The sequence below is a fragment of the Elephas maximus genome, chromosome 4, assembly GCF_024166365.1.
Source record: "Elephas maximus indicus isolate mEleMax1 chromosome 4, mEleMax1 primary haplotype, whole genome shotgun sequence".
Lineage (NCBI taxonomy): Eukaryota > Metazoa > Chordata > Mammalia > Proboscidea > Elephantidae > Elephas > Elephas maximus.
Window position 1 is genome coordinate 43,997,841 of NC_064822.1, and position 27,775 is coordinate 44,025,615.

The 27,775-nt window shown below is 41.2% G+C and overlaps 1 protein-coding gene across 5 annotated transcripts; it reads left to right on the forward strand.

Moving 5' to 3' along the window:
* The first annotated feature begins 945 nt into the window (after positions 1-945).
* SEPHS1 (selenophosphate synthetase 1) lies at positions 946-27,418 on the forward strand. 5 transcript variants are annotated; one of them, XM_049881967.1, is made up of 9 exons: positions 946-1,257; positions 4,123-4,393; positions 10,225-10,328; positions 13,395-13,502; positions 14,542-14,696; positions 15,830-15,920; positions 18,408-18,507; positions 23,486-23,698; positions 25,487-27,418. In XM_049881967.1, the coding sequence occupies exons 2-9, from the start codon at positions 4,201-4,203 to the stop codon at positions 25,699-25,701; spliced, it is 1,179 nt and encodes a 392-aa protein (XP_049737924.1). In that variant the 5' UTR covers positions 946-1,257; positions 4,123-4,200; the 3' UTR covers positions 25,702-27,418. The 5 variants fall into 5 exon arrangements, with proteins under 5 accessions (XP_049737924.1, XP_049737928.1, XP_049737925.1 ...); XM_049881971.1 differs by having other exon boundaries at positions 14,575-14,696; XM_049881968.1 differs by lacking the exon at positions 946-1,257 and adding an exon at positions 1,618-2,159.
* Positions 27,419-27,775: the final 357 nt, after the last annotated feature.

The following is a 27,775-nucleotide window of genomic DNA, read 5'->3' on the forward strand; positions in this document are numbered from 1 at the left end:
AAAGGGCACAAAGAGAAAAAGATCCTGCATCCAGCCATTCTTCTAGGATGCGTTACCTCTGCATCCACGTAGGGATTAAAACACTGGGTAATTGCCAAGCAGAAATTTAAAAAATGAGAGGGCATATGCATAGCCTACAAAACCGACGCCACACAAAGCAGTTTGGTTACTAAAAACATTTCTGATAGAAAAAACATTTGGAAAATGCTGAGCCCTTTGAAGTTTGGTCGGCATTGCTCCACACTCCTCAGTTGTAAGGAATGCCCTAGAAACTATTTTAATCAGCAGTTCATTAAAAAGTTGAAAACCTGAAAAAACTTATTTCCTAAGCTGAAGCTCTGCTGTCGATATACAGTATTAGTCTGCCATGTTTTACCTGGACTGGAGAACAATGTAACCTTAATCTTTGACTTCCCACTAAGCATATTAAATGTTCAAGAAACTTGACAGGACATTTGCATATTTCATTAAGGCTAATATTAACTCCTAAGCCAAGCTAAACAATAGGGGATATGATCGAAGTCACCATTAATCAAACACACTGTGTTTTAAAAACTTTAATTGTAGCAGAGGCAACTTTTCCTCTGCTCCTGCACTCTTTTTAAAATTGTTTCCATATTCATTGTCTCATAGTACAATACGACGGAAGCGCTCCGGGAGCAGGTACAGTATCGCGCAGAGTGTAAAGCGGCCGAGTCCAGCAATGTTTTGGAAACCATTCCCGGCCCTTCCAGTGGGTCGCGGCGAAGTAGGTGGCCTGGGCCCGAAAGGCTTGTCCTGGCGCTCCGGCTGCTGCCAATACAACTCGCAACTTTTGAAATCAATCCTTTTTGCATCATGCAACGGATGCCACCTCTCCTCGAGTTTGCAACCCCCCACCCCTCCCCCGAGACCAATCATTGCCGCGCTCGGGCCTGCACATCGCCCCCGCCCCCTTCCCGGGCCGCACGCAGGCACCGAGCCGCTCCGGCCGCGGCCCGCCGCCCCTTAAAGGGAGGTAGCCTGCCCTTAAAGGACCCTCGCGCGCCGTGCAAGGCGTCAGTGGGGCGGCCCGGGTTCCCGCAGGGGTCCGCGGGGTGAGGCCGAGAACCGCGGCGCCCAGGCGCGGGCCCGGGGCTCTCCCGCCCTCCGCGCCGCCGCCGCGAGCAGCATTTTTATTCAGGCGACGCTTAAGGGAGCCCTGGCCGCGCCCGGTGCATTGTGGGAACGGCCGGGAGTCCCGTTTTCGGGAGGAGGAGGAGGGCGAAAAGCGAACCGGTAAGCGCCTGGCTTGGGGAGGGGGGGGGGCGAGACACCAGGCTTAAAGGGGAATATGCGTCCACAAGCCCATTGCGGCCGTTGCAAATCCCCCTCCGTCCCACCCGGGACCGGCGGGGAGACGTGCACGGCCGGCCCTTTCCAGCCCTGCTTGGAGAGGGGGCAGAGCCAGGGGTTGGTGGGGCCGCTTTAAAAAAGAAGCACCGCCCGCGCCGCCGCTGCCGCCGCCCGCAGCCGCTGCGAGCCGGAGAAGGAGGGAGGGAGCAGAGAGAGGGGGAGGAGTGGAGGGGGAGGGCGGCGGCGGCGGCGGCGCAGGGGTTAATTTTTTCACCCGCCGACATTTTTGTTTGGCGGCGGCGGCGGCCCGCGCGCGCGCGGCGGGAGAATCCTGCCCGGTCCCCCGGGTGCGGCGCGCGGCGCCTCCGGGCCCTCCCCACCCCCACCGCGCGCCCTGGGCGGCCGCCGGTGTCCCTCTGGCCCGCGGCCGCCGGGCCACCTGGGCCCTGGCTGACTTTGGGCGCCCCGGCCGACCGTGCCGCGGGCCGGCGTCCCACCGCGCTCGCGGCCGCCGAGGCCAGTTGGCCGTGCGCGCCTCGTGCCCTCTCCGTGGAGTGGGCCGCGGTTCCCGCCGCCGGTGGCGGGCTGGTGGGCCGGCATGGCCCTGCCGGCGGCGCCGCGCCGCGTGCGCCCGGTCGCGGCCAACCCGCGGCGCCGCGCTGCACAAAGAGCGCTGCCCAGGCCTGATTTGCCTTTAAAGGCGGTAGCCTGAGATTTAAGGTGTCCCCGAGTTCCGTCCTCCGCGCTTTGGCTGCCTCTTGACTTGTGCTTCATGGAGAGCGCCGGGCCCCTGCGCCCACGTCCTGGGGTCCACTCCATTGTTTACTTACTGGGCTTAGGGGTAGGTAGGTATCGGACTGCGGGGTACGCGCTTTCCTACCCCCAACTGGACTGCTCCGCTGCTCTCCTGCTGCGCGCTCGCCTTGCTCACTCATTTAAAGAGATTTAAACGTGCCCGAGAAGGAAAGGGTTAAACTTTACTTTAAATATTCATGTCATTGTTTTAAAGTTGTAAACATGTGGCTTCTAGGTTGGAGTTGCTGTCTCTTATTAAGCAAATTTACGCCCCCCTTCCCCCATTAATTACATACTCCTTCCCAAGCACACCCTTCCCATCCGCTCCAAAATTGTAAGGTTTTTTTTTTTTTTAGGTCTGGTGGTGAGTTTCTGTATTTATATTCTCGTTCCACAAGGGGTTTTAAAACTCCAGAGTGCCGCTTTGACTTAAGGTGTTTTAAACTTTTTTCCTCTTAAGAATCTGTGAAAACATAAATTAGTGTTTAAAAGGAAGTTCCCCAAATTCCCCTCCCCGCTTTTTTTTTTTTTTTTTTTGGATAGGGATTGGAGGTAGGAAAATAACTGGACGCCTCGCGAATTGGATTCCCCCGCTCTTTCCCGTGGCGGTGAGGCGGTGTTAAATGCAAAGCATTTTGTGAGGAAAGGATTTGTTGGTTTTGCTCCAGACCTTTCTAAGTCAAAGTACTATTCAGATTTTGTCCTGACTCTAAAATGGCTTCGGAATTCCCTTTTTAGTAACTATCTTTCCTTGCCGCTGCCCTTTTTTGGGACAGGTTGGTTTCTTGGAATTTCGTTTGAAGGCTTACTCCTGTGCCGTTGTAGGTTTCACACTGAAATTATTGCTCATCCCAAACATGTTTTTGTACCAACCATTTGGATAACTGCCCAATTTCCAGCTTTGTAAGATTTAAGTGAGCAATGTGCTTCACAGGGGCTCCGAAAACTCTATAAATGGGAATTATGTTCTTAATCATAAATTTTATAGGGGAAACTGACCCTAAAACTTGGGGTGTCTGTAATTCTCTGCTAATAAAGTACCAATATGGAGATTTGTAAACCCTGGGAGCACATGTAAGTTTTGCTCTAGCCCCAAAGACTTCAAACCAGAAATTTAGAGTGGTACCAAGTGCCGTAAATGCTAGTGATTTAGAACGGTTTAATTTATTGTTTTAGTTCTGCAGTGAGATGGTAATGAGCACTAGCATATTTTGTCAATGATGTGTGTGTACTAGTTTGTCGGGCGGGATGTTTGCTTTCTAGGAAATAGCACTGCATTAAAACATCAGAGGAAGTTTCCAAGCACTCATTTGAGGAAAATGAAGTGTGCTGTGTTTAACAGCCATTCTGGTGCTCAAGTTGGGCTCGTTAGTGAGGCCTCCTATTAGTTTTGGATTGTGTTGTATACTTGTGTCTCGTAGTAAAAACATTTTTTTTGTTTTGTTTTGGAAATTGGATTTAGCACTATGAGGAATTTCATCAAATGCTTTTGCATCAGTGTCTTTTTCCGCGAAGTCTGTATTAGGCATTTTGTTTTTCTGTGTTGAGGTAGCAGAAGGTTTTCCAGAAAAAGTTGCCCCAGCTAGGAACTCTTAATTTAGAAGCCACAGTGCATCCAAGTTAACAGATGAAGTGACTAGAAGTGCTGTTCTCATAATGCTGGAAGAACCTTTGGGACTTATTGTTCGAGATGGCACTGTGTCAAGTAAGCCTGCTGGCCCGCAGTTCTTTCTGCGGAGGCCGTTTTCTTGCTTCCCCACATAGCTGTAATTATGACAACACTCTAGACATCAGACCTTCCTCCAGAGGACGGCTGTGATGGTATAGCCACTTTTTAAAATGATTTCTTCTGGCTTATGCATCACTGTGGTGAACAAAGCATTGTGGCCCCAAATCACTATTTCACTGCGGTCTTGGTGATTTCCACCCTTGTCATATCTGTTGTCTTTGTTTAATTTTGGGCAGGTACCAGAATTCTATCTCATGATGTCTTTCTGTTTTGGTGATGCCTAGGTGGATCTATAAAGAAACCAGCAGACTAGGAGACGGAGGGAAAGAAGCTAACCTGTGAGGTGTGTGCACCCAAGAACCATGTCTGTGCGGGAGTCTTTTAACCCAGAGAGTTATGAATTGGACAAGAGTTTCCGGCTAACCAAATTCACTGAACTGAAGGGAACAGGCTGCAAAGTGCCCCAAGATGTTTTACAGAAATTGCTGGAATCCTTACAAGAGAACCACTTCCAAGAAGATGAGCAGTTTCTGGGAGCAGTTATGCCAAGGCTGGGTATGTAAACCGTTGTCTACAGTCCAGTTAATGAATTAATAACCAGAATTCGCTTCTCCCATGTGACTTGTTTTTTGTTTTTTAATTTTGGTGAGAAGGATTCGCACAGCAAAGCAATGATAGCTGTTATGATGTCTCCAGAGGAAGAACTTGAAAGGCATCAAGAATGTACTCTGACGGTTTTTAAACTATTAGGTGTGTGATTATATTACTGTAAAAACGTTTTTATTTGATGAAATTTTCTGGTTATTTCAGGATCACGCAGAAACTCTTCTATGCCTTTATCCTAACCAAAAAAAAAAAAAAAAGAGCCCCGTTGCCGTCGATTCAGTTTTGACTCATAGTGACCCGTATAGAACAAAGTTAGAACTGCCCCATAGGGTTTCGAAGAAGCGGCTGGTGGATTTGAACTGCCAGTTTTTAGTTAGCTGCTGAGTTTTCAGCCACTGTGTTACCAGGGCTTCTTTATCCTGATGTTATCCCTAAAATGTTTCCATTTTGTTTATTGCTTTTGATGCTTAAGGCATGATTTTGCAGTTCTTTGGAGAGCTGCGATTGGGTCAGAGAGGGAGCATGAGGGGTGCTTTGCAATATGTGTCATTTGAAAAGCTCCTCAAGGAAAAAAAAGGAAAGAAAACTTTTCCAGACACAGAAGGGGAGTAGAAGACTGGACTGAATCTGTACTTGACCTCAGGACATCATCTGGAATTAAGAGCAATGTTTTTTTCTTTGCTTTACTAAATTCCAGATGTCATCAGCAGTTTGCCTTTTCCCAAATATAGAGCTCAGAAAGAAATTTTAGGCTATTGGGATGGATATTTGTTTATTCTCTTTTACTCTACGGCTTATTAGATACCTGATGCAAGACAGTGATCACTTTTTGAGAGTTTGATGTATATTCTGGGAGTTTGGATATTACGTAATTATGGTGTGACTTGATGAGCTCTTACAAAAGGTTTTTTATTTCATTTATTTTTGCTCATTTTGTTGTAAAGCCTTGTCTTACAACATTGGTGTTGAACCCAGAGTACTCCTTTCTCCCCTAATACATAAGGCAGATAAAAGCAGAGTTACTTTGATAGGGAAGGAGGAAAACATACTGTGTACTCTGGAGGCCTGCAGGACCTCCAGAAGCTCAGTTTGAACGTAGGTCTTCTTTAGCTGATGTCTAAGCTGTGGCACAATATCACAGGAATGAGCTGAATTTTAGACATCAGCCTGCTTGTTAAGAAATAAGAATATACTGAGAAAGTGCTTAAGGCAGCTTCGTCAAGAGAAACAGTGGGCCAAAATAAAAACCTCACGGATGACGTAACAGTTTCTGTTTATAACTTCCACCCGTTGGTCCTGTTGAGCACCTGGGACATGCCTTGCACCCTAAGTGCTTTGGTAGGGTTGGATCATTTGTTCCTTCCAGCAGGCCCAGGAAGCTCAGGAAGGTTAGGTCACCCATGCCCTGTCACATGGTCCGAGATCAGGACTCACGTTGGACCTGGAATGTACATCTTCCGATTCTTTTACCCACCACACTGCTTGTCATTTGGATTCTAAGAAGTGAAGAAAGGCGCTGCTTTAGCCATAACTCCCAGCAGTGGCAGAAGAAGACAGCTGTCTGACAGCTGTGGAGCCTTTCCCAGAAAAAACACACATCCACACAATTCTGCATCCCTGGCATTCCCTTGAGGTAGACAGACCCCAGGTTACCGGCACATGGACACTGAAGGAAAAAAAAAACTGAAGGAAGCATAGTATTAAACCTAGTACAGAAGTGGTGTATCTCAGTGACCAAAACCTTGCTCTGGAAACGGATCTGTATTTAGATCCTGATACAGTCACTAGCTTTTTGACTTTGGGCATGTTATGTAACACTTCCGAGCTTCAGTTTCCTAATCTATGAAATGAGAGTAATAATACTTAACTGTTTGAGATTATTGTAAGTACCAGAAATTATCTGTTTATCTATGTATGTGTACCATGTGTGACTGTGCCCATGTAAAGTATACGTATATGGATGTGTGCATAGAGAGAGACCCCAGGATGGTCCAAGTGTTTTGCGATTGGCTGCTAACCTAAAGGTTGGTGGTTTGAACCCAACCAGTGGTGCTGCGGAAGAAAGGCCCCGTGGTCTGCTTCCTTAAAGATTACAGCTAAGAAAACCCTATGGAACAGTTCTACTCTAATATTTAGAGTTGCTTGGAGTTGGAATTGACAGCAGTTGGTTTTTTGGTGATATACGAATATATGTTATCTGTATTCTTGTGTATATTTATCTGTTTTTAAATTTTTTTCTAAGATAGTGTTAACTGAAAGGTAAAGCGTAACTGCTTTTAAATGTACACACAATCATTAGATAAATCTTCACTAAAGAAATATTCAAATAGGTTTGTCTTAGAACGTGGTACATGTGTTACTGGTACTTGAGAGCTGTGAAGCATTGATGGCTATTGGCAGTATGATGATGTGGGTTGCTTCTTGATGGATGGTTTCAGTCACACCTGAACCTAGGATTCCCCATCGTCTACTGATAATTAAACCTGAACTGCTCAGTCTGATATTTGAGGCTTCCCTCTCATTACAGCATCATCCTTTCCTCTCACTTGCCCGTTTCCTGGACTGCCGGTCCCTCTTTTAATTTGATAACCTAGTTTTTCAGGGCCCCTGGCCCTTCTCTGGTGCTCACCTCCTCTCTCTTCCTTATAACTCACTAGGTGATTTGTAAATCAATCACTGTAGACCAGTACTGTCCAAACAAAATATGTAAGCCACATATGTAATTTTAAATTTTCTAGTAGCTACGTTTTTTTTTTTTAAAAAGCAGTAGGGAATCAGGTGAAATTAATTTTAATATACCTTATTTAACCAACATGTAAAAATATTCCAGTGTATGATTAATATAAAACATTATTAATGACTTTTTTTTTGTACTAAGCGTTCAAACTCTGATGTGTACTACAGCACATCTCAGAGTTCTCCAGTGCTGCACGTGGTTGTGACGGCCGTATTGGAGAGTGCAGCTGTAGAGCATCGTGCTAATAGATAGTTGTGCCATGGTTGTGAAAGAGAAATGTGAATCATGTGAGCTGCCTGCCCTAGGAACATGCTCAAGAATCATCATTAAAGTGCTCTGATGAAAGAACTTGGCTAGGTATAACCAGAAATAAAGTGCTTTACAAATCAAATCTGTTCCATCCAAATTTAAGATTATCCAGATTAGAAACATTTAAAGCTAACATTCCGCAACTATTTTTTCATGTTGCTTTCGACATTCCTGTAGTTTTAAATGAACAGCCAGAAGAAAATGCTATTTCATGACTTTCCAAAAGTGATCAGTACAATCGGCCTTCTCTGTCCATGGGTTCTACATCCACAGATTAAATCAACCTCGGGTTGAAAATATTTGGGGGAAAAAAGATTTGCAAAAAGGCAAAACTTGAATTTGCCGTGCACCTAGCGCTGCACTGAATCCGCATGATGCAGTGATGTGATGTGTAAGCACACCGTGCTGTAGCCTCCCACCGTCTTACGGCCCCTCAGTCTCTCTCCAGCACTCGTTTGAGCATCGGTCACCTCGCGTTTTGTTAGTTAGCTACTTGTGTTGGTGTGTACCTTGTGTTCTGTGAAATGGTTCCAACACAGCAGTGAAGTGGCCAGAGCAGTCCCTCAAAGGCTGTGTGTGAGGGGGTTGAGGAGAATGAAAGGAAGGAGTGTCAGGCTAGAAAGGGACGGCTGGCTAGCTCTATGGTCCCAAGAACTTCAGGATCACAGATGAATTGGCCTCAGCTGATACCCAGGCAACATCACCGTTCCCAAGAGAAGAGAAAGGCTGCCTTCCAGAGCAAGTCTTCAGTTGTGATGAAACAACTGTTTACATAGTATTTACACTGTATTAGGTATTATAAGTAATCCAGAGATGATTTAAAGTGTTCAGGAGGATGTGCATAGGTTGTATGCAAATACTATGCCATTTTATATAGGGGACTTGAGCATCTATGGATTTTGGTATCAGTGGGGGTCCTGGAACCAGTCTGCCTCAGATACTGAGGGACAACCGTAATATGCTCAGAACAACCAACTGTTGAAGTTATCAATGTAGGGAGAATCCATATGTGTCAAAGTGTGGGTCTTGCTCTAAACCAAAAAAAAAAAAAACCAAACCCAGTGCCGTCGAGTCGATTCCAACTCATAGTGACCCTATAGGAGAGAGTAGAACTGCCCCATAGAGTTTCCAGGGAGCACCTGGCAGATTTGAACTGCCAGCCTTTTGGTTAGCAGCTGTTGCACTTAACCACTATGCCACCAGGGTTTCGGTCTTGCCTTACTTACAGTTAAATACTAGAGAACATCGTGAGGTGAAATTTCTGAGAGGCTGTGAACATACACTCTGTTGAGATCAATTATTGCAGGCATTCTTGTCTAATACACGTGAAAACTGATTGTTAATAAAGTACGTTTCATTGTCTCAAATTTTTGAGACTTGCCATTCTAAGACGAAATTCTCAATTCCCTGACTGGATCTTTTACCAAGAGTTTTTGTTTTGCCATCTAGTTTAGTAAAAAATCAGCCTGTATTCACAGTGTCTGTGGCTTTTTATTAAACCTGATTTTATGTTTGCGTTATTGGTAATGGACCAAGACCAGGACAAATCAGGTGCCTCCGTGACCCAGTCTGTACTGGGTATGTTGCCATTGTGGTACTGAAGAAGTTGTACACCGAGTAGTACTGCTTATGCAGATTGCGAAGGGGACACATGTACTCCTCTTAGTGTGAGTCACACGTTCGTTCTCCCTTCATTTGGAATTTAGAGAGTAGAGTTCCCTTGCTTCCTTTTGTACTTCATCTTAATTTGTTTCTGTCTTTGGGTTGTTTGACTGCAAAGTTGAAATACTCCTTGAGAGCGCAGAAAGGCATCGTTTTTTTACTCGGTGGGGAGGCCAGTCTCAATTTGTAAAATCTCTACTTTGCAGGCTATTTTTTAAAGAAACGTAGCATACAGTAGCTAGTCTGGACTACAAAACTGATTTCATGAAAAAGGAATTACTTCTGGTTAGCCCATCTTTCTAAATGTTTAGAAGTGATTTTTCATAAATTGACATTTTTTTTCACAGACTTGTTTAGAAAAAAAAATTAGTGACAGAAGGTAAGCTTTTGGCCAGTTTTCGTTCATATTATAAGTTAGTAAAGATGGCATTTATAAGTTTTTTCACTAGGGGAATAGTATCAAATATTAAGAGCTCTTTTTTAAAAATGCTTTTGGGAACCTGTATAACAAATAGATCGCATAGATGCCAGAGCTTTTATGTGCACGTACATTTTATGTAGCACTGGAAATTATGGATCCTGTTCTGGCTTTATCATTTTCATTTTTCATAGAATATAGAAGTAATAATAGCATTTTGTGTGTGTAAAATATTTTACAGATTCTTGGTTGGGAAAAGAGAATAATGCCTGAAGATTTACTCAAAGTAACTTACAGATAAAATAACCCTGGTTTCACTTACCCTTACCTGTAAAGAAATTCTGTATGGACATGGTAATACAAAGGAAAACTTTTATTCAGGGCATCATTAACGTTTAAAAATTGTGCCTCACTGAAGTTGAGTCTTGATGACTGACAAGTTTTTATTCTTAATTTCTACCTTAAGCTAGTTATGTTTCACATTTATTTCAGTTACGCTTCTTGATAGGAAACACATTGCCACGTTGGCAGGGTGCAGTGTTCTATTAAGTATGTTTATGCAAAACTCTTCCTATTGAGAGCACTGATTGTAAAAAAATGAAATGGCCTTTCCTTTACATTTTTGGATGATGATGATGATTTCTGTCATTACAGGCATTGGAATGGATACCTGTGTCATTCCTTTGAGGCATGGCGGTCTTTCCTTGGTTCAGACCACGGATTACATTTACCCTATCGTAGATGACCCTTACATGATGGTAAGTTTGACCAAATGTGTTCTCATCTGAAACTGCTTATTCGTTTTTTGTTTGTAGTTGGGGTTTTGTATATGTATGGGTTTTTTTGTTTTGTTTTTGTTTTTGCCATATCCAAATTATACTCACTGGGGTATAATGATGGCTTGATCCCCACATTTGCAACAGATTGATACATGTCCTGCTGACACTTGGCACTATACAAGTAGAAGCAAAGAAGTGCCTCTGCTGCTTTCGTACCTGAGTATACATCTGTGCATAAGGACACCTAATGTTTTAGTGGAATGTCTGTTGACAAGCATTTTTATAGTTTTCTTCCTTCTTTCTTTGTGCCTTTCTTTGACGTTTGTAAACTCCACCATGCCTGTGTTTCAGGCTGGAGATGTTAACATGCTCTGTCATAGAATGGATCCTGGATGTTCCTTCCAGAAATAAAGGAGCTTAGCTTCTCATCATAAAGCATGATTAGGCTATCTGGTCACTTCCTCTGCTTCCCCCGCCTCCGCCGCCACATCATCCCATTGTGTTATGTACCACTGTGTATAATATGTATCTGAACCATTGAATTAAAATTGCTAGCTCCTGATCATGTACTGCTTTTATATATGTATATGTATATGTTCCTATATTTTTTCAAATGGTCAAAACATGTTGCAGCCAGCAACCCGTTAATGTATTAACCCTAACCCTACCACCTGCCAGCTAAGAGGAGCCAATGAAGAGATTGGGAAGACCGCTTTTGTTATAAAATACCAGATGCCCTGTGTGGCAAGGACACAGGGATCAGGCTGCACACAAGGACTGGTTTGGAGTGTGCGTAGGCTATGCGGTAGTTAAATGGGGGGAAGGGGATGTTGGTCACTCTGGTGCTGGAGAGAAATAAACAGGCTATTAGAAACCTGTTACCTCTCCACACATCCATCTGTTCTCTCCTCTGGAGCAGTACTCTGGAGGATGGGCAGGTGTGCCACACCCCAGAGTCCCACCTGACCAGGTGGCAAAGAAGGCTGGAACCAGAATTCATCCTGTTTTTTTCCCAGCATCTCTTAAGAGAGTCTGAGAGAGCCCAGAACAGAAAGGGCAGTAAGTTGCTGCACCCTAACCAGCAGCTGGCGTTTCCAAGTTCCAAGTCACCTGCTGGCCTTGTTGATTAGGCTTTGGTACTGTTAAAAATTGGTCTGCGCTGAGAAGAACACATACTTTTGTGGTTACGAGGCGGGGAGGGAGGGAGAGGGTTTTTTATTGATTAATCAGTGGATAAGAACTGCTTTAGGTGAAGGGAAGGACAACACTCAATACATGGAAGGTCAGCTCAATTGGACTGGACCAAAAGCAAAGAAGTTTCCGGGATAAAATGAATGCTTCAAAGGTCAGTGGAGCAAGGGCGGGGGTCTGGGGACCATGGTTTGAGGGGACTTCTAAGTCAATTGGCAAAATAATTCTATTATGAAAACATTCTGCATCCCACTTTGAAATGTGGCATCTGGGGTCTTAAATGCTAACAAGCGGCCATCTAAGATGCATCAATTGGTCTCAACCCACCTGGAGCAAAGGAAAATGAAGAACACCAAGGTCACAGGACAACTAAGAGCCCAAGAGACAGAAAGGGCCACATGAACCAGAGACCTGCATCATCCTGAGACCAGAAGAACTAGTTGGTTCCCGGCCACAATCGATGACTGCCCTGACAGGGAGCACAACAGAGAACTCCTGAGGGAGCAGGAGATCAGTGGGATGCAGACCCCAAATTCTCATAAAAAGACCGTACTTAACGGTCTGACTGAGACTAGAGGAATCCCGGCGGCCATGGTCCCCAGACCTTCTGTTGGCACAGGACAGGAACCATCCCCGAAGAGAACTTATCAGACATGAAAGGGACTGGTCAGTGGGTGGGAGAGAGATGGTGATGAAGAGTGAGCTAATTATATCAGGTGGACACTTGAGATTGTGTTGGCATCTCTTGTCTGGAGGGGGGATGGGAGGATAGAGAGGGAAGCTGGCAAAATTGTCACGAAAGGAGAGACTGAAAGGGCTGACTCAATAGGGGGAGAGCAAGTGGGAGTATGGAGTAAGATGTATGTAAACTTACATGTGACAGACTGATTGGATTTGTAAATGTTCACTTGAAGCTTAATAAAAGTTAATAAAAAAAAAAATTGATCTGCGGAAGGCTGTTGAGTTGCACTGCTGATCTACCGTGAATTCATAGGAAAATATAAGTAAACAATTGAGTAACGGTTGAAAATGATAATACTTTGAAGTTTGGTTATCCTCATGTCAGAAGAAAAATTTATTTTCTCCTTTACTGCCTAAGAAAAACAATAGTCTAAACAAGGCAACTTTTAAAAAAATCTCAAAGAGCAAATGCAAAAATCTGTTACCACATTTCTATTGAATATTATGTTAAAGTTTCTAGTAAAATGATATATTTTACTAGGAAATGCTTCTGTTTTTCTTGAGAAAACAATTTGACTTCAGGCCTAAAAAAAAAAGGCCTAGGTGGGTTTTATTTCTTCTGTTTTTTGTTTCTCAAACAAAACGATTATTCTGTTTGTCTCCTACAGCCTTGGAAGGAAGCTAAAAAATTTCTCAAACCAAATTATAAAAATTGTCATCTCTATAACCAATACAATAAATTTAAGTCAACATTTTCTTGGATTTCTTTAGGATAAGTGGCTATTTCCTGGTTTGCTTTAGGATAGTTATTTTTAGACATTCTCACTCCATAGCTGTTCCTCTTGAACCTTCGTGTCCAACCTTGCTTCTCCCCAGCCTCTGGTCCCGATCTAAATAAGTTGCAGACTTCTAGTATTTACAGTGGGAAAGAGCGTATACATTCTTGGTTCTGTGCAAGAAAGGAGAGGTGGTAACAGGAACATCTGAGACATAATGAACGGTGTAGTGGTTCTGTGATTAAAGAAAGGTTACTAGTCTTCAGATCACAGCAGGTCAGGACCAAGTCCAGTAGCTGCCATTACCGGAAAGCCCCTGAGTTCTTGAAGGCCTCTCCATAGGCCTGCTTTTAGGAAGTCCCCGGTGTCCTTTCTCACATCTCCCCTCTCTTCCCAGGGCAGGATCGCATGTGCCAATGTCCTCAGTGACCTCTATGCAATGGGAGTCACAGAATGTGACAACATGCTGATGCTCCTTGGAATTAGCAATAAAATGACTGACAGGGTAAGTAAGAGACGCTTCCACTGCAGACTAATCTGTGCTGCTGTCTTGGTTGTGCCACTTGACTGGTGAGACCTTTGTTTCCCGTCTGTGAAGTAAGGACCCCAGGCTAGCTGGTTTCCAGTAGCCTTTCTGGCTTTCCACGTTTTAGCAGTTATCAGTAAATTAACATAAGAGCTTGGCCTGTTTTTCACCTTTTCATTTCTACCACCTGCTTATCTTTCTCTCTTCTGGGTAGACTGAGCCAAGACATTGTTTTTTGTTTGTCCTAAATAAGGTGTAGGTCATAGTAATAGTACATTAGCCCTAGGTCAGTGGACTGGGGATAGCCTTATAGATCCAGGAGCACATGCAACTAGAGGGCTGGACACCTTCCTTTTTGGTTGATTCACTGGTGTAGACAGTGATGGGGCTATCACTTGGCACCATGTCCACATCCTTCCTACCTACACCTCTTCTTTGATCCGGAGTTGAAATACCATTTAGGTTATTTTAGACGGGTACTTGTTTTTGTCTCTCCTGAAAAGTTTGTCCTTCCTCATAGAAAACAGAGTTTTCAGGAGGCCCTTTTCCACCTTGACAATGTGTGCTTTGGCCATCTGCTGTGCATAGTGATATCAGTGGGGGCTTTCCTGGTGTGAGTTACTCCCACAGCCCTCAGCCAGTGTTTGCACCCCTTGGTTGGCTGTAAAGCCCTTTTGGGGAGGAGGTATGTGCACACATTTAGCTGGCCTTGTGATTCTTAATAACCATTTAATAGCTGGTTCATGTTTAGAGGCAGTCCTGTGGTCCCAGTCACTTTACAGTTTTGATTTCTCTGTTGTCTGGGCTTCTTTCACATTGTTATCTAGAACATCTACCAGCGTTTGATAAATGATCACACTGTAACAAAATTCCCAGTGTCGTTGCTCCCTGCCCTTTCTGTAAACTTTCAGGACTTGTTTAGGATTTTATGATCCTGTTTATAGCTACAAGTGTAAACTCTTCCCTGGGTTGTGAACGGAATTATATGACTTTTAATTTGTGTCCTTTTAAACCTTAGGAAAGGGATAAAGTGATGCCCCTAATTATACAGGGTTTTAAAGATGCAGCAGAGGAAGCTGGGACATCTGTAACAGGTGGCCAAACAGTATTAAACCCCTGGATTGTTTTGGGAGGAGTCGCTACAACTGTCTGCCAGCCCAACGAATTCATCATGTAAGTTGGTTTTTCTTTCATGTCACCTGGCTGGTTGGTTTCTCTCTCTAAATAGCTTTATTGTTGTTGGCTGCTGTTGAGTTGACTTTGATTCATAGAGATCCCATGTGACACCTGCCCCAAAGGGTTTTCTAGGATGTAATCTTTACGGGAGCAGGTCACCAGGTCTTTATCCCATGGAATTGCTGGATGGGCTTGAACCACCAACCTTGGGGTTAACAGCTGAGCATTTAACCATTGCACCACAAGGCTCCTTTCAGAAGTTGTATTGCGATACCTTATTCACATAACCACACAATTCACCTGCTAAATCTGAACCAGTTTTCTTATCCCCTAACCGACAAAGTGTTTTAACAAAATTCTTAGTCTTTGCCAGTCTGTTTGGTAATTTTACTTTGCATTTCTCGTACGAGTACGGTTGAGCGTATTTTCATACGTTCATATCTTTTGCCCATTTTTCAATCGGTGGAACTTCCTTTTAGAGCCATCATCTGGCAGCTTTCCTTTCAGAATCTTGCATTTTTACTTACATCGAGGTTTTAGTTTCCTGTTTTACGTTGATAGTTCCCAAACTTTCAACTTATGTGGGTCAAAGATCCTAAAGTCCATCTGTCTCCCCATTCCAGCTTTCCAGTAGAAAAAGAACTTAGTGATAGTCAAAAATTGGAGAGAAAAAAACAGTAAAACAAACTTAAATGAATTTTTTGGCTGTTTACTTTGTAAAAAATGATTGAACCTGTATATGTGATTATATTTAAAAAAAAAATACCCAGAAGCTTAAAAATAATCCAATAATTTTATCACACTTGGCTTGCCGATATGTTGTATAAATTCATAGGTTACACATAACCAGTGAAGTACAAGAACAGGTCAGCTTTAAGGTCTGGATAATTCAGAGTTGAATAGAAAGACATTTCTGTTTTTGGAAAATGAGTTTCCTGTATGTCAGTTTTCTTCTAATGTTTTGTTCCAGCAATAGCCTCAGTAACAAGATGCTAGCACAGGGTGGCAGTTGCCTTAGATTTAAGTAAGTGTTTGTACACATGTGTTTTTAACAGAATTTTCCTTCTAGTTTAACGATATTTCTTTCTTTGGTTAGTTTGACTAGAAAATGCCCTTTTCCTTTTCTTCAGGCCAGATAATGCAGTGCCTGGAGATGTGCTCGTATTGACGAAACCCCTGGGTACGCAGGTAGCAGTAGCTGTGCACCAGTGGCTGGATATCGTACGTAAACCACTTTTCGTTATTTTGGAAGTGGGGAGGGACGGTTAAGCAGTAATTTTTCGGGGTCATGGATAGTTTTTGTTAGAGGGTTTGGAGAAAAGAGTCATTCACTTCGTATGTTAGTTCAAAGATAGTATCTCTTTAGTCTGTTTGCGCCGTATCTGCTCCTCAAGTGTCACTTCTCTTCCATAAAGCAGCTCCTCCTTGGACTTATTTTACCATGTTTAAGATTTAGAATGTCTGAATGTCACCAGTTTGTCTTTTAAAAATGAGGTCCTTTAGTTTTACTACCACAGAGTTTCATATCGGTCCAGCCCTTTCAGAAATCATAGGAATCGTCTGTGTTCTTTTATTGAATGGAAGTTTCAGGTATTGAATGCGTGAAATAGGTATGTCCCAGCCTGGGGTTTCAAAGATTTTATATAAAGAGAATTTGAGAGGTGGGGGATTAGGTTTGTCTGTTTCTTTGGTGCTGAGAAAGCTTTATTTTTCACATCTGAAACAGCGCCAAGAAATAATATGGAGGAGAATTTGTGAAAAATGTGGTGTTTGGGGTATAAATGAAGCCAAGGTTATTGAAAATTTAAATTATTTTAGTCATGGGGTTTCTGGGGTTTTTTTTTTTTTTTTTGGTAGTTTTGTCCTTTTTTTTTTTTAAGCTGATGAGTAACTCAGAACGTGTTGATGTAGAATTCCCATGTGAAGAATGTGTCTAGAATACGAAGACGTTTCTCCTGAGCCACTTTTCCACTGAGCCATAATCATACTTTGTTTTTTTTTCCTTGCTGTATAACAACTCAAATTATTAAGATTGTGGTGTACTCTCGCATACCTTGGCACTATTAATTTCTACAGCTGTCATCTAAAACTATCAGTCCCGAGAAATAGTTGAAAAGGAAGAGCACATAATTTTATGCAGTTTGTCGTCCAGGTTTATCTCAGCTTGATATAGTAGAATAATTCTCTAAGGCTGCCACGTTCTTATTTTCCTCCCTCATCCAGTGCTGATGGAGTGATTTCTCGCATGCAGTGTTAACATCGGGGAATCGGATTGGACAGCTGTTACAGGGGAATAATACACAGTTGCTTTCTGACACAACTACCCAGGTCCGAGAATTTAGCAAGGAAGCTAGAGGCAGGTTAGGCAAAGGGTATCAAAGATGAGGTGGTTTGGAATTCTTCTGTGCTCCCCATCTCCAGCTTGACACTGCCTATTTCTTATCAGTTTTTTTTTTTTTGAATGCTCAGAATTGGAAAAAATCAAGTTCCAAAGATTGTGCAATAGCACAATACCCTTTTTATAAAAGTCAGAAACAGCCAAAAAGTATATTGTTTAGGCATCAGTGTGTGTGAGAGTACTATTTTTTAAAAGGCAGAGGAGTGATTAGTACAAAATTCAGAATAGTTATCTCTGGGGGGGAGACAGGGTCCTGCTATAAGGGAGAGCACATAGGTAGTTATTGCTAATGTCTAGTTACTGCAGAGGAGCCTTGGTGGTGCAATGGCTAAGCACTCAGCTGCTAAGTGAAAGGTCAGTGGTTCTAGCCCACCAGCCGCTCCGCAGGAGCAAAGACCTGGTGATCTGCCTTAAAGAATACAGCCTAAGAAACCCTGTGGGGTAGTTCTACAGTGTCCTCTAGGGTCACTATGAGTCGGAATCGAGTTGATGGCACACAACAACAGCAACAGTTACTGCGTTATGTGGTAGGTTAATTTTTATAATATTAAAAAAGGAATGAATAAATGAAGGCCATTAATGGACTAGTGATGACGGTGTGTCACGAACCAAGCATCATGATAGCCTCAGCTCTTTAACTCTCAGATAGATCTCACTGTCTTCAGAGTTGTGTTCCACGTTGCCCTATGAGCGTAGATAGGAAGGCACCTTTGCTAGCCTGTTCAAAAATCAGACTGGGGGAAAAAGGGAAAGACTTTGCTTCTCCTTACGTGGCTGATAACCTTTGTGGTCACCCAGGACTCCTTGGTGTGCCTGCAGTTGAGATTGTTTTTGTATTCATTTGGCCATCACGGTGACTTGATCACAGAACTCAACTCAAGTCAGTAAAAGTGTAACTATAATACGAAAAGTAAAAGCCATCAGCTTTATAGAAGATATGGGAGGAAAACCAAAGGGCATTCGAAACTATTAATAAATGACTTACACTTCACCAAAGAAAAGCAGGCTGCAACCCAGTGTTTGTTACACTGCTTACTGCCAACACACTTGGCCAGTGTGTCCTTCCGCCAGGTTTTACATTTCCAAAACTGCAATATTACAGAAGTGTGGGTTGACAGGAGAAAAGATACCGTGATGACATGTCTAATGGACACTTTAAGATAATAGAAAAAAAAATGTAGAAAACTTTGTGTACAAAACTAAAAATAAAACTCTCCAGAAAGAAAAAAAATGTACTCTTTGTCCATGGTTAGAAGAAAAAATCAATCACATTTTCCCTCTTTTCCCCTCACTTATATTCCTATTATTAGCCTGAAAAATGGAATAAAATTAAACTAGTGGTTACCCAGGAAGACGTAGAGTTGGCATACCAAGAAGCAATGATGAATATGGCAAGGCTCAACCGAACAGGTATGAGGGGCCGGGGAGGTCTGTTGCAGGGGTTGGAAAACTCTCTAAAAAGGACAAAGATAGTAAATACTTTAGGCTTTGGGGCCACATACAGACTCAGTTGCAACTCTTTAACATGTAAAAAAAAATCATTTTTAGCTGAGGGTTGCCAAAAGGAGCCGTGGGCTGGATTTGGCCCATAACCTCAGTTTGCCGACCCTCTTCTCTTGGTACCTGCTGTGGGTTCCATAGATCGTTGGTGGGAATCCAAATACATTGTGTTTTCTTGGCAGAAATGAGCATTAATTGTGACCTGTATTAGAGAAGATAAATGGCTAATGATTAGCTAAATGTGTGTTAGAATAGGTCAGTGTATTTTAACCAGCTCTCTCCCTCTGTGCATCTGGAGTTCTCCAGGACACTGAGGCTTTTATCAGCATCTTTCTTACCCATTTGGCCCAGAACCCCTCACAGTGAGGACAATGCCAAGCACAGACAAGAAGTAAATACGAATGAATCAATGAATTCACTTTCTGAATTTATGAAATGGAGAGTTTAGGTTATATTTTCTCTTGGTTTCTTCCAACTCAAAATTTCTATGATTATAGGCAGTGTTGAATTTCTCTGTGTCCCAGTAAAGATGGAAAACATGTCACATGTTTACAGAAGTATTTGACTCATTTATTAACTTAAGGTGTTAACATTACAAATTTTTATTTGTGGGTTTGGTATATAAATGAGTAATTTCATTCCTGTCACAAAGTTTTTCATTACATTTTCTTTCTAGTCCTAGCTTTGTAATAATGATAAAAAGTAATATTAGTGATTGCTATTTATTTGTAGTTATTATGTGTCAGAACTTGACATACTTTCTCACTTAATTCTTATGACAAGAAGCTACTATTATCATTTTACAGAAAGATTAGGCAACTTGACCTGATAAGTGATGGACCCAGGATTAGAAACCAGATCTGCCTCTACTTACGCTTTTAAGTATTATACTACTTCCTCTCTTAATGATTTAGTAAGAACTTGAGGCCATTTCACAGACTTTGTATGTAGTAATGTACAATGTAATTGAATAATAGTTTAACTCTGTGCTGGGAGTTTTTAAAAATTTACAATAATCAGGAAAGTTCAAGAGCCAGAACTCATCTTCTAGAAAGCAGCACAGCTTCCGAGGGAGTCACTTGAGATAGTTTAAGCATTTATACTCACTGCCTTGACTGGCTTTCATACATGTATAGAAAATACCACGTGTATTTTATAATTAAGAAAGAAGCACTTTTCGTGGGCCTTTCGAAGTCCGAAACTCCTACGTCCAGAGGATTGTTTCCAGAGAAGCGTTTCTGTGGGTTGCTCTGTGTAAATGATGTGGAAGCAAACCAGTGTTTAAAATAAGCTCCAGAGGTCAGGGATTTTTGTCTGTTTTGCTGACTGCAATATTCTCAGCACTTAGAAGACTGAAGGACACATTGTAGGTGCTCATTAAATGTGGATTGAGTGAGTTTTGTATACCATGTGCTGTTTATTCGTCTAGGTACTTCCTGGACATTTTCTTTTCAATGTTCTTGTGAGTTGGGTCGTTATCCCCCCTTTGCAGAAAAGGAAATATATGTATATGAGATGCATGACAGATCCTGTGCTCGAACCCAAGTCTAACTCCAAAAACTGCCCTTTCTATGACACCAGAGATTCTGTCCTCATAAGCTAGTGATGAAAATTTATATACAGTTTTTATTCTGGAAATACCAATTTTGTTTCTCTTGTCATTAATCACATGCTGTATTGAAGGACTTGGATTGTGTGGCGTCCTGCATTGAAACCTCAAAGATATTTGATGATGTTCAAGAATCTTATTCTAAAAAAAAATTACTCTTCAGTTACATTCTTGAGATCCCCCTAACCAGAAATCAGAATTGGATTTGAATGTATTTTCTTCGTCTCTTCCCTTCTATTCTTCACCTTCCCCCAAATGACTTTGTACTAAGTGTATTTAGTATTTCAGCCATGAATTCTTCAATTATTTATTCTTTGACCTAGAGGACCTTAAAAGATCTTGTCTGATACTCTAATCTTAAAGTTACTTAAAAATGTAAAGAGACTTTTCCAACGTCATCTTGTCTGTCGTTCTCTTATTTTTTTATTTAAAAAAATTTTTTTAGGTTAATAGATAAAAAAGAATGTTATCAAGTATGTGCAGGGCTTAAAGAATAGTAGTGCAAGACCCAATAGGAAATAGAAACATAAGAAATTCCGTGTGAGAAGTAGAACGTGGCCTTTGATGCCCCAGAGGTGCCCTTCCCAGATCCCATCACCTTCATTCCGCTCTTAGGGGAACCACTGTTGTGAATTTTGTGTTTATTATTCTCTTGCATTTTAGAATATTTTTTTATCATATAGGATTGCATTCCTAAACAAGTAAGTTTTAAACATTTTTAACTTCATAAAAGTAGACTCGTACCTGCATATCTTTTTCTTACTGTTTTCATTAAATATTGAAAGTTTCCAAGATTCATCCCTTAGCCGTGGTGATGCAGTGGTTAAGAGCCACAGCTGCCAACCAAAGGTCAACAGTTTAAATCCACCAGCCGCTCCTTGGAAACCCTGTGGGGCAGTTCTGTTCTGTCCTATAGGGTCGCTGTGAGTTGGAATCAACTCAATGGCAACAGGTTTTTCCTTTTTTTTTTTTAATGTGTAACCTCGTTGTGCACGGCTTCTGATACACATATGTAAGAGATTGGTACTCCTTTAGCTTTTCAGATAGTGCCACGCTTTACAAAGGTGTACTGCATTTCATAAAACTTTTAAATGTGTCTTCTCTTCCTGTTTATTTATATAAATGTATATATATATACACGTATATATATTTTCTTTTAGTGTAAGAGAAATATATGCTTATTTTAGAAAGTTTTTAGAAAATGGAGAAAAGTAGAAAGAAAATTGTCCATTGTCCCACCACTGGATGTTTGTTGTATTCTTCCAGGCTTTTTTCTATGCATAGTTGGTGGTCATGGAGTTGTGTTTTTTGTTGTTTTATACTACTGGTCATCAGAGATTTTTTTATGTATTTGGGGTCTGCTTTTATTAATTTCACATTAAGTTCTTTTTGCCATATTGTTACATAATTTTAATAAACATAATTTTTGACAGCTAGATAATGCTTTCGGACAAGACATTTTGAAAGAATTTTTCCATAATTGTCTTCATTTCTTAGTGGTGCTGTAACATAAATACCACAAGTGCATGACCTTAAAGAATAGAAATTTATTTTCTCACAGTTCTGGAGGCTAAAAGTCTAAATCAAGGTCTCAGCTGCATCGATTACTTCCTTGTAGGTGGTCCCATGTGTTCATGGTTCTTTGGCTTGTAGATGATCCTTACCTTGCATTTCTCCTCTCTCTCTCTCTCTCTCTGTGTGTGTGTGTGTGTAAGTAACTTGCTTTTTTTAAAAATTCAGAAGTGATTACATTTAGAACCCATCCCACTCAGGTATGATCTAATTAACATAACAAGCCCCTATTTCCAAGTAAGATTACATTCACAGGTATAGAGGCTAAGATTCCAGCACATATTTTAGGGGGACACAATTCAATCCTAGCATAATTTTTTCTATATTCTATGACTGTTTCTTATAAAATATTATTCTAAAGTTGAATTGTAATCCATGTCCTCAGATATTCTCATTAATTATAACGTAGACTTTTTGTTACTGTTCCTGGTCCCCTGTCACTCATACTGTTTAAAGAAATCTCTTTGCTGTTTTAGTTCTTCAGATTAAGTAGTTAAACAGTAAGAACGTGATTTGTAATGGCTTTGTCCGTATGGATTATTGATTTCCTGATATTTGAGCATTTAAGATTTCCACATGCTTATTTTTTTTTTTTTACATTGGTGGTAGGAATGCAGTGTGTCAGGACTCTTACAGAGGGGTGTTTGCCATATCTAACAAAATTACGTATGCGTGTTCCTTTTGATCTAGCAGGCCCACTTGTAGGAATCTCTCCCAAAGCTCCAATGGCCAGAATAGGAAATGACACATGTACAAGGCTAATCACTGCAGCGCTGTTTGTAATTGCTAAAGAGAGGACATCCCTAAGTGTCTATCGATATGGAACTGGTTAAATTATTGACTTTACATGCATACGGTGGAGTACCGTGCAGCTATAACAGGAATGAGAAAGATCTGTATTGCTAGGGAGCTATCTCCTCCAGAATACTATCAGGTGAAAAAAGCATGGGACAGAACCATCAATATACTGTGGTGTGTTTTATGTATTCATACATGAATATAAAGCATAATACATATGAAGAGCTGCTACAGTGCAGGTGATAGTTTTATTAAATGTCATTGGAAGTCCTCCCTCCCCCAGAATGTACCACTGGGCTATGTATATAGATATGTTAATAGAACGGTAAGTTATGTCTGGTCCCGTAGCTACCCCGATGAACTAGAAATCTCAGCTCTCTTCTCTGCCTCTGGTCAGAATGCGCCTAAGTAAAAGAGATAATTGGTCTAAAAAGAAGAAACATACCAGAAAATGCATTTACTGTAGAGTACTTCTTTCATGAGAAGAGGTTTTAAATTTTTAAAAACCAACCTTTCAGGCAATTCACCTCTAGCTAGAGTTGCTGATTTTAGTTTAGACAATCTTAAAAAGTCCTGTTCCATGATTTTAGGCCATTTTCTACTGGTTTACCTTCTACTGAGATCATAATTTCTCATTATTCTTTTTTCCCAGTTTACTGGGAGGTTACTGTTAATTGTAGCTGCTGTTAGTTCTAAGTGGTTCAAATTGAAATAAATCCACTTTCAGAATTTAACTCTGGTTTTTGTTGATGTTTAAAAAATTGCGTTTTCATTGCCCCTATCTGCTGTCTCCCTGATGAATGAGGAGTAAGGTCAGCAGCCTGTGTAAGATTTGAACTGAACAAAGATTGCTTCCTCAGAGTCACTGTTGATTACACCACCTAATGAACACCTCCCCTGTCGCCTTAGCTGCAGGACTCATGCACACGTTCAATGCCCATGCAGCCACCGACATCACAGGCTTTGGAATTTTGGGCCATGCACAGAACCTGGCCAAGCAGCAGAGGAACGAAGTGTCATTTGTGATTCACAACCTCCCTGTACTGGCCAAGATGGCAGCTGTAAGCAAGGCCTGTGGGAACATGTTTGGCCTCATGCATGGGACCTGCCCGGAGACATCAGGTACAAGGATCCTGGGTTCAAATCTGAGGATTTAAACTAGTGAGGCTAACGGAAAGATTCCATGAGAAAGAAGAAGCCAAGTACATGAGCATAACCCCACTTTGTGTGAGGTCAGTGCTGATAACCTCGGTCTCCTTAGCAACTAATGCTTTTAGTCATCCCCCCTCCCCACCCGAGTGCTGTAGGTTAACAGCCTCCCACCGTTGGACGTATGGTCGAGCATCGTGGTTCTAAGACAAGTGTTTCTGTGTTTTCCTTTCGGATGTAGGAATACGGTGATGCCCTGAGAGGGAAAGAGAATGTGGGATGAAATAAGCCATCACTCAATTTTCATTGGAAGTGTAGCTTTTGAAATAAACTGTAATACGCATAGATGATTATACTGAGCAGGCTGTGTTTTTCTTTGAGAACTGTCTAAAATTGCTGTTCTAAGAACAAAATAGTATATTTTGTCTTCTAGGTGCTGTTCTCCCCCTTCGCCCTTTTCTCTCTCTCTCTTTTTTTTTTTTTTTGACTCCTCTGTTTCCTCTTTCAGGAGTCCTTTTTTTTTCCCTGTTAGTTTCTCTGATATCTATTTTCTTTCCTCTAAAACTCAGTCATTTTCTACCCTGGCAAAAGAGTGAAATCACCTGGGGATTTTAAAAATACCCACATTTAGACCTGACTTCTTAAAAAACCTGATGTAATTAATTGGTCTGGGGTAGGCCTGTTGTCAATTGCCATCGAATCCTAGACATCAGTAATTACTAAAGCCTCCTAGAAGATTCTGGTGTCCACAGGAGTGAGGACCACACAGCCTGCCCACGTGTCAGCCACCTGTGGAATGGCTTTAGGTTTTTAGGACTCTGGTAGGGAGAAGCTGTGCCTCTCACAGCATTTATAGAGGGTACTTCAACCCTTCAGTTTTCTGATTTTTTTTTTTCCCACCCTCTAGAAATAAGCTCTGAGAGGGCAGGGACTTCTATTCAGTTTTTCAGTGTTTGGCTAGAACAGTGCATGGCATCTAGTCTGCTGAATAAATGTTGAATGAATTAATGAATATTACCAACAAACTAAATTTGTTTCCTTGGTCTAGAAATGAGAATTTTTTACCTTTTATTTTTGAAAGCAGGGTATGTCTTTTTTCCTGGTTGTGTTATTTCCACTTGTGAATATATAAAAGCTTCTGTCCAAACTACTAGAAATAGCAAAGAAGGTTCTTTTAAAAAATGTATTTTATACTTTTTACTATTTTGGAGGTAATGACAGGGCCAGAATTAGAATCTAAATACTATGAGGCATATACACTTTCATGAATCTTATTCTTAAAATTTTCCATACACACACACACAAAATGCAAAAAAGCATTTTTTGTAAGATGAGGGGCCAATATAGAGAATAAAATTGAATCTTCTCAAAGAGTAAGATAATTCAAATTGAAATTGAATCTTTTGTTTTTAAGTATGTCTTCAGTGTAACGTGGAAGGAATAGCCATCACTTACGTTATTGAGACCCCAAATACTTTAATCCCTCCAGGCTTTAAACGTTTCAGAAGTAGGTCCTTTTCAGTTTAAAGTTTGCTTTTTTGGTAGTAAGAGTTTACCAAGAAATTCTTACTCTGCAGTTTAATCTGTGGAATAGGCGCAGGCGGAATGGAGCAGGCTTCTTAACTGAACAGAAAGAGCAGCTTGCACGTCGAAAGTTGTTGATTGGACTTGCTTCTGTGCAGACGTGTTTTAGAAGGTTAGAGGGCAGAGACACTGCTCACAAAGTGTCAGCACTGATGATGATTCTTTTTCCTTTGCCAGGAGGCCTTCTAATCTGTTTGCCACGGGAGCAAGCCGCTCGGTTCTGTGCAGAGATTAAGTCCCCCAAATACGGTGAAGGTCACCAAGCATGGATTATTGGGATTGTAGAGAAGGGCAACCGTACCGCCAGAATCATAGACAAACCCCGGATCATCGAAGTCGCACCGCAAGTGGCCACTCAAAATGTGAACCCCACACCTGGTGCCACCTCTTAATCTAGACAGAAATCACTTTTTGGTTTTGTTTTTAAATAGATCTATTCCTTTATCATCACTTCAATTAAAGACTGTAAACAAAAATCTCATTGTGTCTACACATCTGGTGACCTTAGGTCAATTTGTGAGTGGATGCAATTAATAAAATAAAATCCATTGCCTTTTTTTCCTGTTACATTAACTGAAGATGCACCTGATCTTGAGGCAGCTTCTGAGTTGAGAATTATATTGTTATCCAATACTGTTGATTCATTTTGAATCTTTAGACACTTATCTCTTGCCGCATAGGCTCTTTTTAAAGGTGCTTTCACACAGCACAGACATTACCAATAGTAGTGTCAACTAGCAATTTGTGTCTTTTCATTGTATGTATATTTATCCTTATAAGTCTGACCTTTTTTTTTTAATGTCCTGAATAGTATTCTGGAAAGACAAAATTGGTAAGTGACACAGTGATATCCCAGTGGTAAAAGGGTTGCATGATTGCTTTGAGTCTTTGATTTGTAAAGCCTAGACTTAATCATTCAAGAGCAAATCTTTGACCCAGGACATTACCCCATAGAGCATTCAGTTAAACAAGGCAAGTGCTTTACTCTGCATGGAAAGCACTTTGATGACAAAAAAAGATTTTGTTTTCTTTCTCTTTTTGTAGCCTCCCTCATATTTACAGTAATATCAATAACTGTTTATTGATATCAAAAAAGGATACTTTTTGCAATGTAATTAGATGTTCTATAGTGCAACAAGGAATTGCCTTCCGAAAGGGGGCTCATGTATAATACTCATTTATGATTCAATATATAATTAAGCAAATAATTTTTAAATATAATCAATAATAAAGACTGTTCTGTGGATGGTAGTGTTCAATACATTTTATATTTTGTATAGAGATTTCAGGCCTTTTGTTTTCTTTAAATCAGCAGCTGTTTAGCCTAATTCTTAGCATTATTTTGTCCTTTGTGCCAGTCCTTTTTTGTGCACGCTTTTTGTGACTCTGTTAAAAATCTGCATTGCCAACATTGCAGCTCGAACTTGTTATTCAAATAAATATTTAATTTTTTTTATTGCCCTTGTATAATCAGATGCCCCTTTTAGAATTATTTTAGAAGCATTGGGAGGGTTTTGCCTAAAGTACAATTTATTGGGGAAAACTAGATTTTAGTTTTATAAAACTTTTAAGTCTTTCACGGGACCTATATTTTCTTGAATTAAATTTTGTAGTTCTAGAACAAATAGGCGATCGAAGAAGGTGTTTATCCGTGTTACTTAGAAACAGAGGCTTCCTTATATTTTCACCTACTAATCAGGAGGGATTCCTGTCATTAAGCACAAGCGCACCGAATCCTCAAGTGTCTGACTTCATAAGAGAAAAAGCACCACATTTCTCCAAGTTTCCGAATGCTTCCTGCTTACAGGCACCAAAGCCTTGTAAACTGATCAACCTCTTGCCAAAGGAAACCACCACTGGGAAGCTGAAGCTTCTGGAAGAGGCTTTAACTGGGACATGCTCTCCTTCAGGAACCAACCGGCAGCCTTTATGCATATGTAACTGGAACTCGAGCCATAAACATGGTGTACAGGGCAGTACATAAGAGGCTGCTACAGAACTGAAATTAATTGGACATTTTATAGGAATTTATACAGATGTTGGTCCTCAAAAGCTACAAACCAGTGGTCTGCAAAATAAAATATGTTGGAAACCTCTGAGTAAGATGAACATACTGTTGAGCTTTTTTTTTTTTCCTTAAATACATCCAAAAGGTTCTAGTGATGACTAAATCTGAACTTTCAAACAGAGGTCATGTCCTGAATGCTGGTGTTTCCCTTGGTGGCAGGCCTATTGAGAGGAAGGAATGCAGGAGGGTTATGCACTTGAATTCATCTACGTTTAAGATTTGTATTTGTAAAGAGGAAATGTTGGGTACTTAGTACTTGGTGTTAGTTGTCATCAAGTTGATTCTAGTTCATAACGACCCCATGAGTGTAGAATAGAACTCCATAGGGTTTTTAAGGCTGTGATTTTCAGAGTAGCTCTCCAGGTCTGTCTTCTAGGGATCCTTTGGGTGAGTTCGAA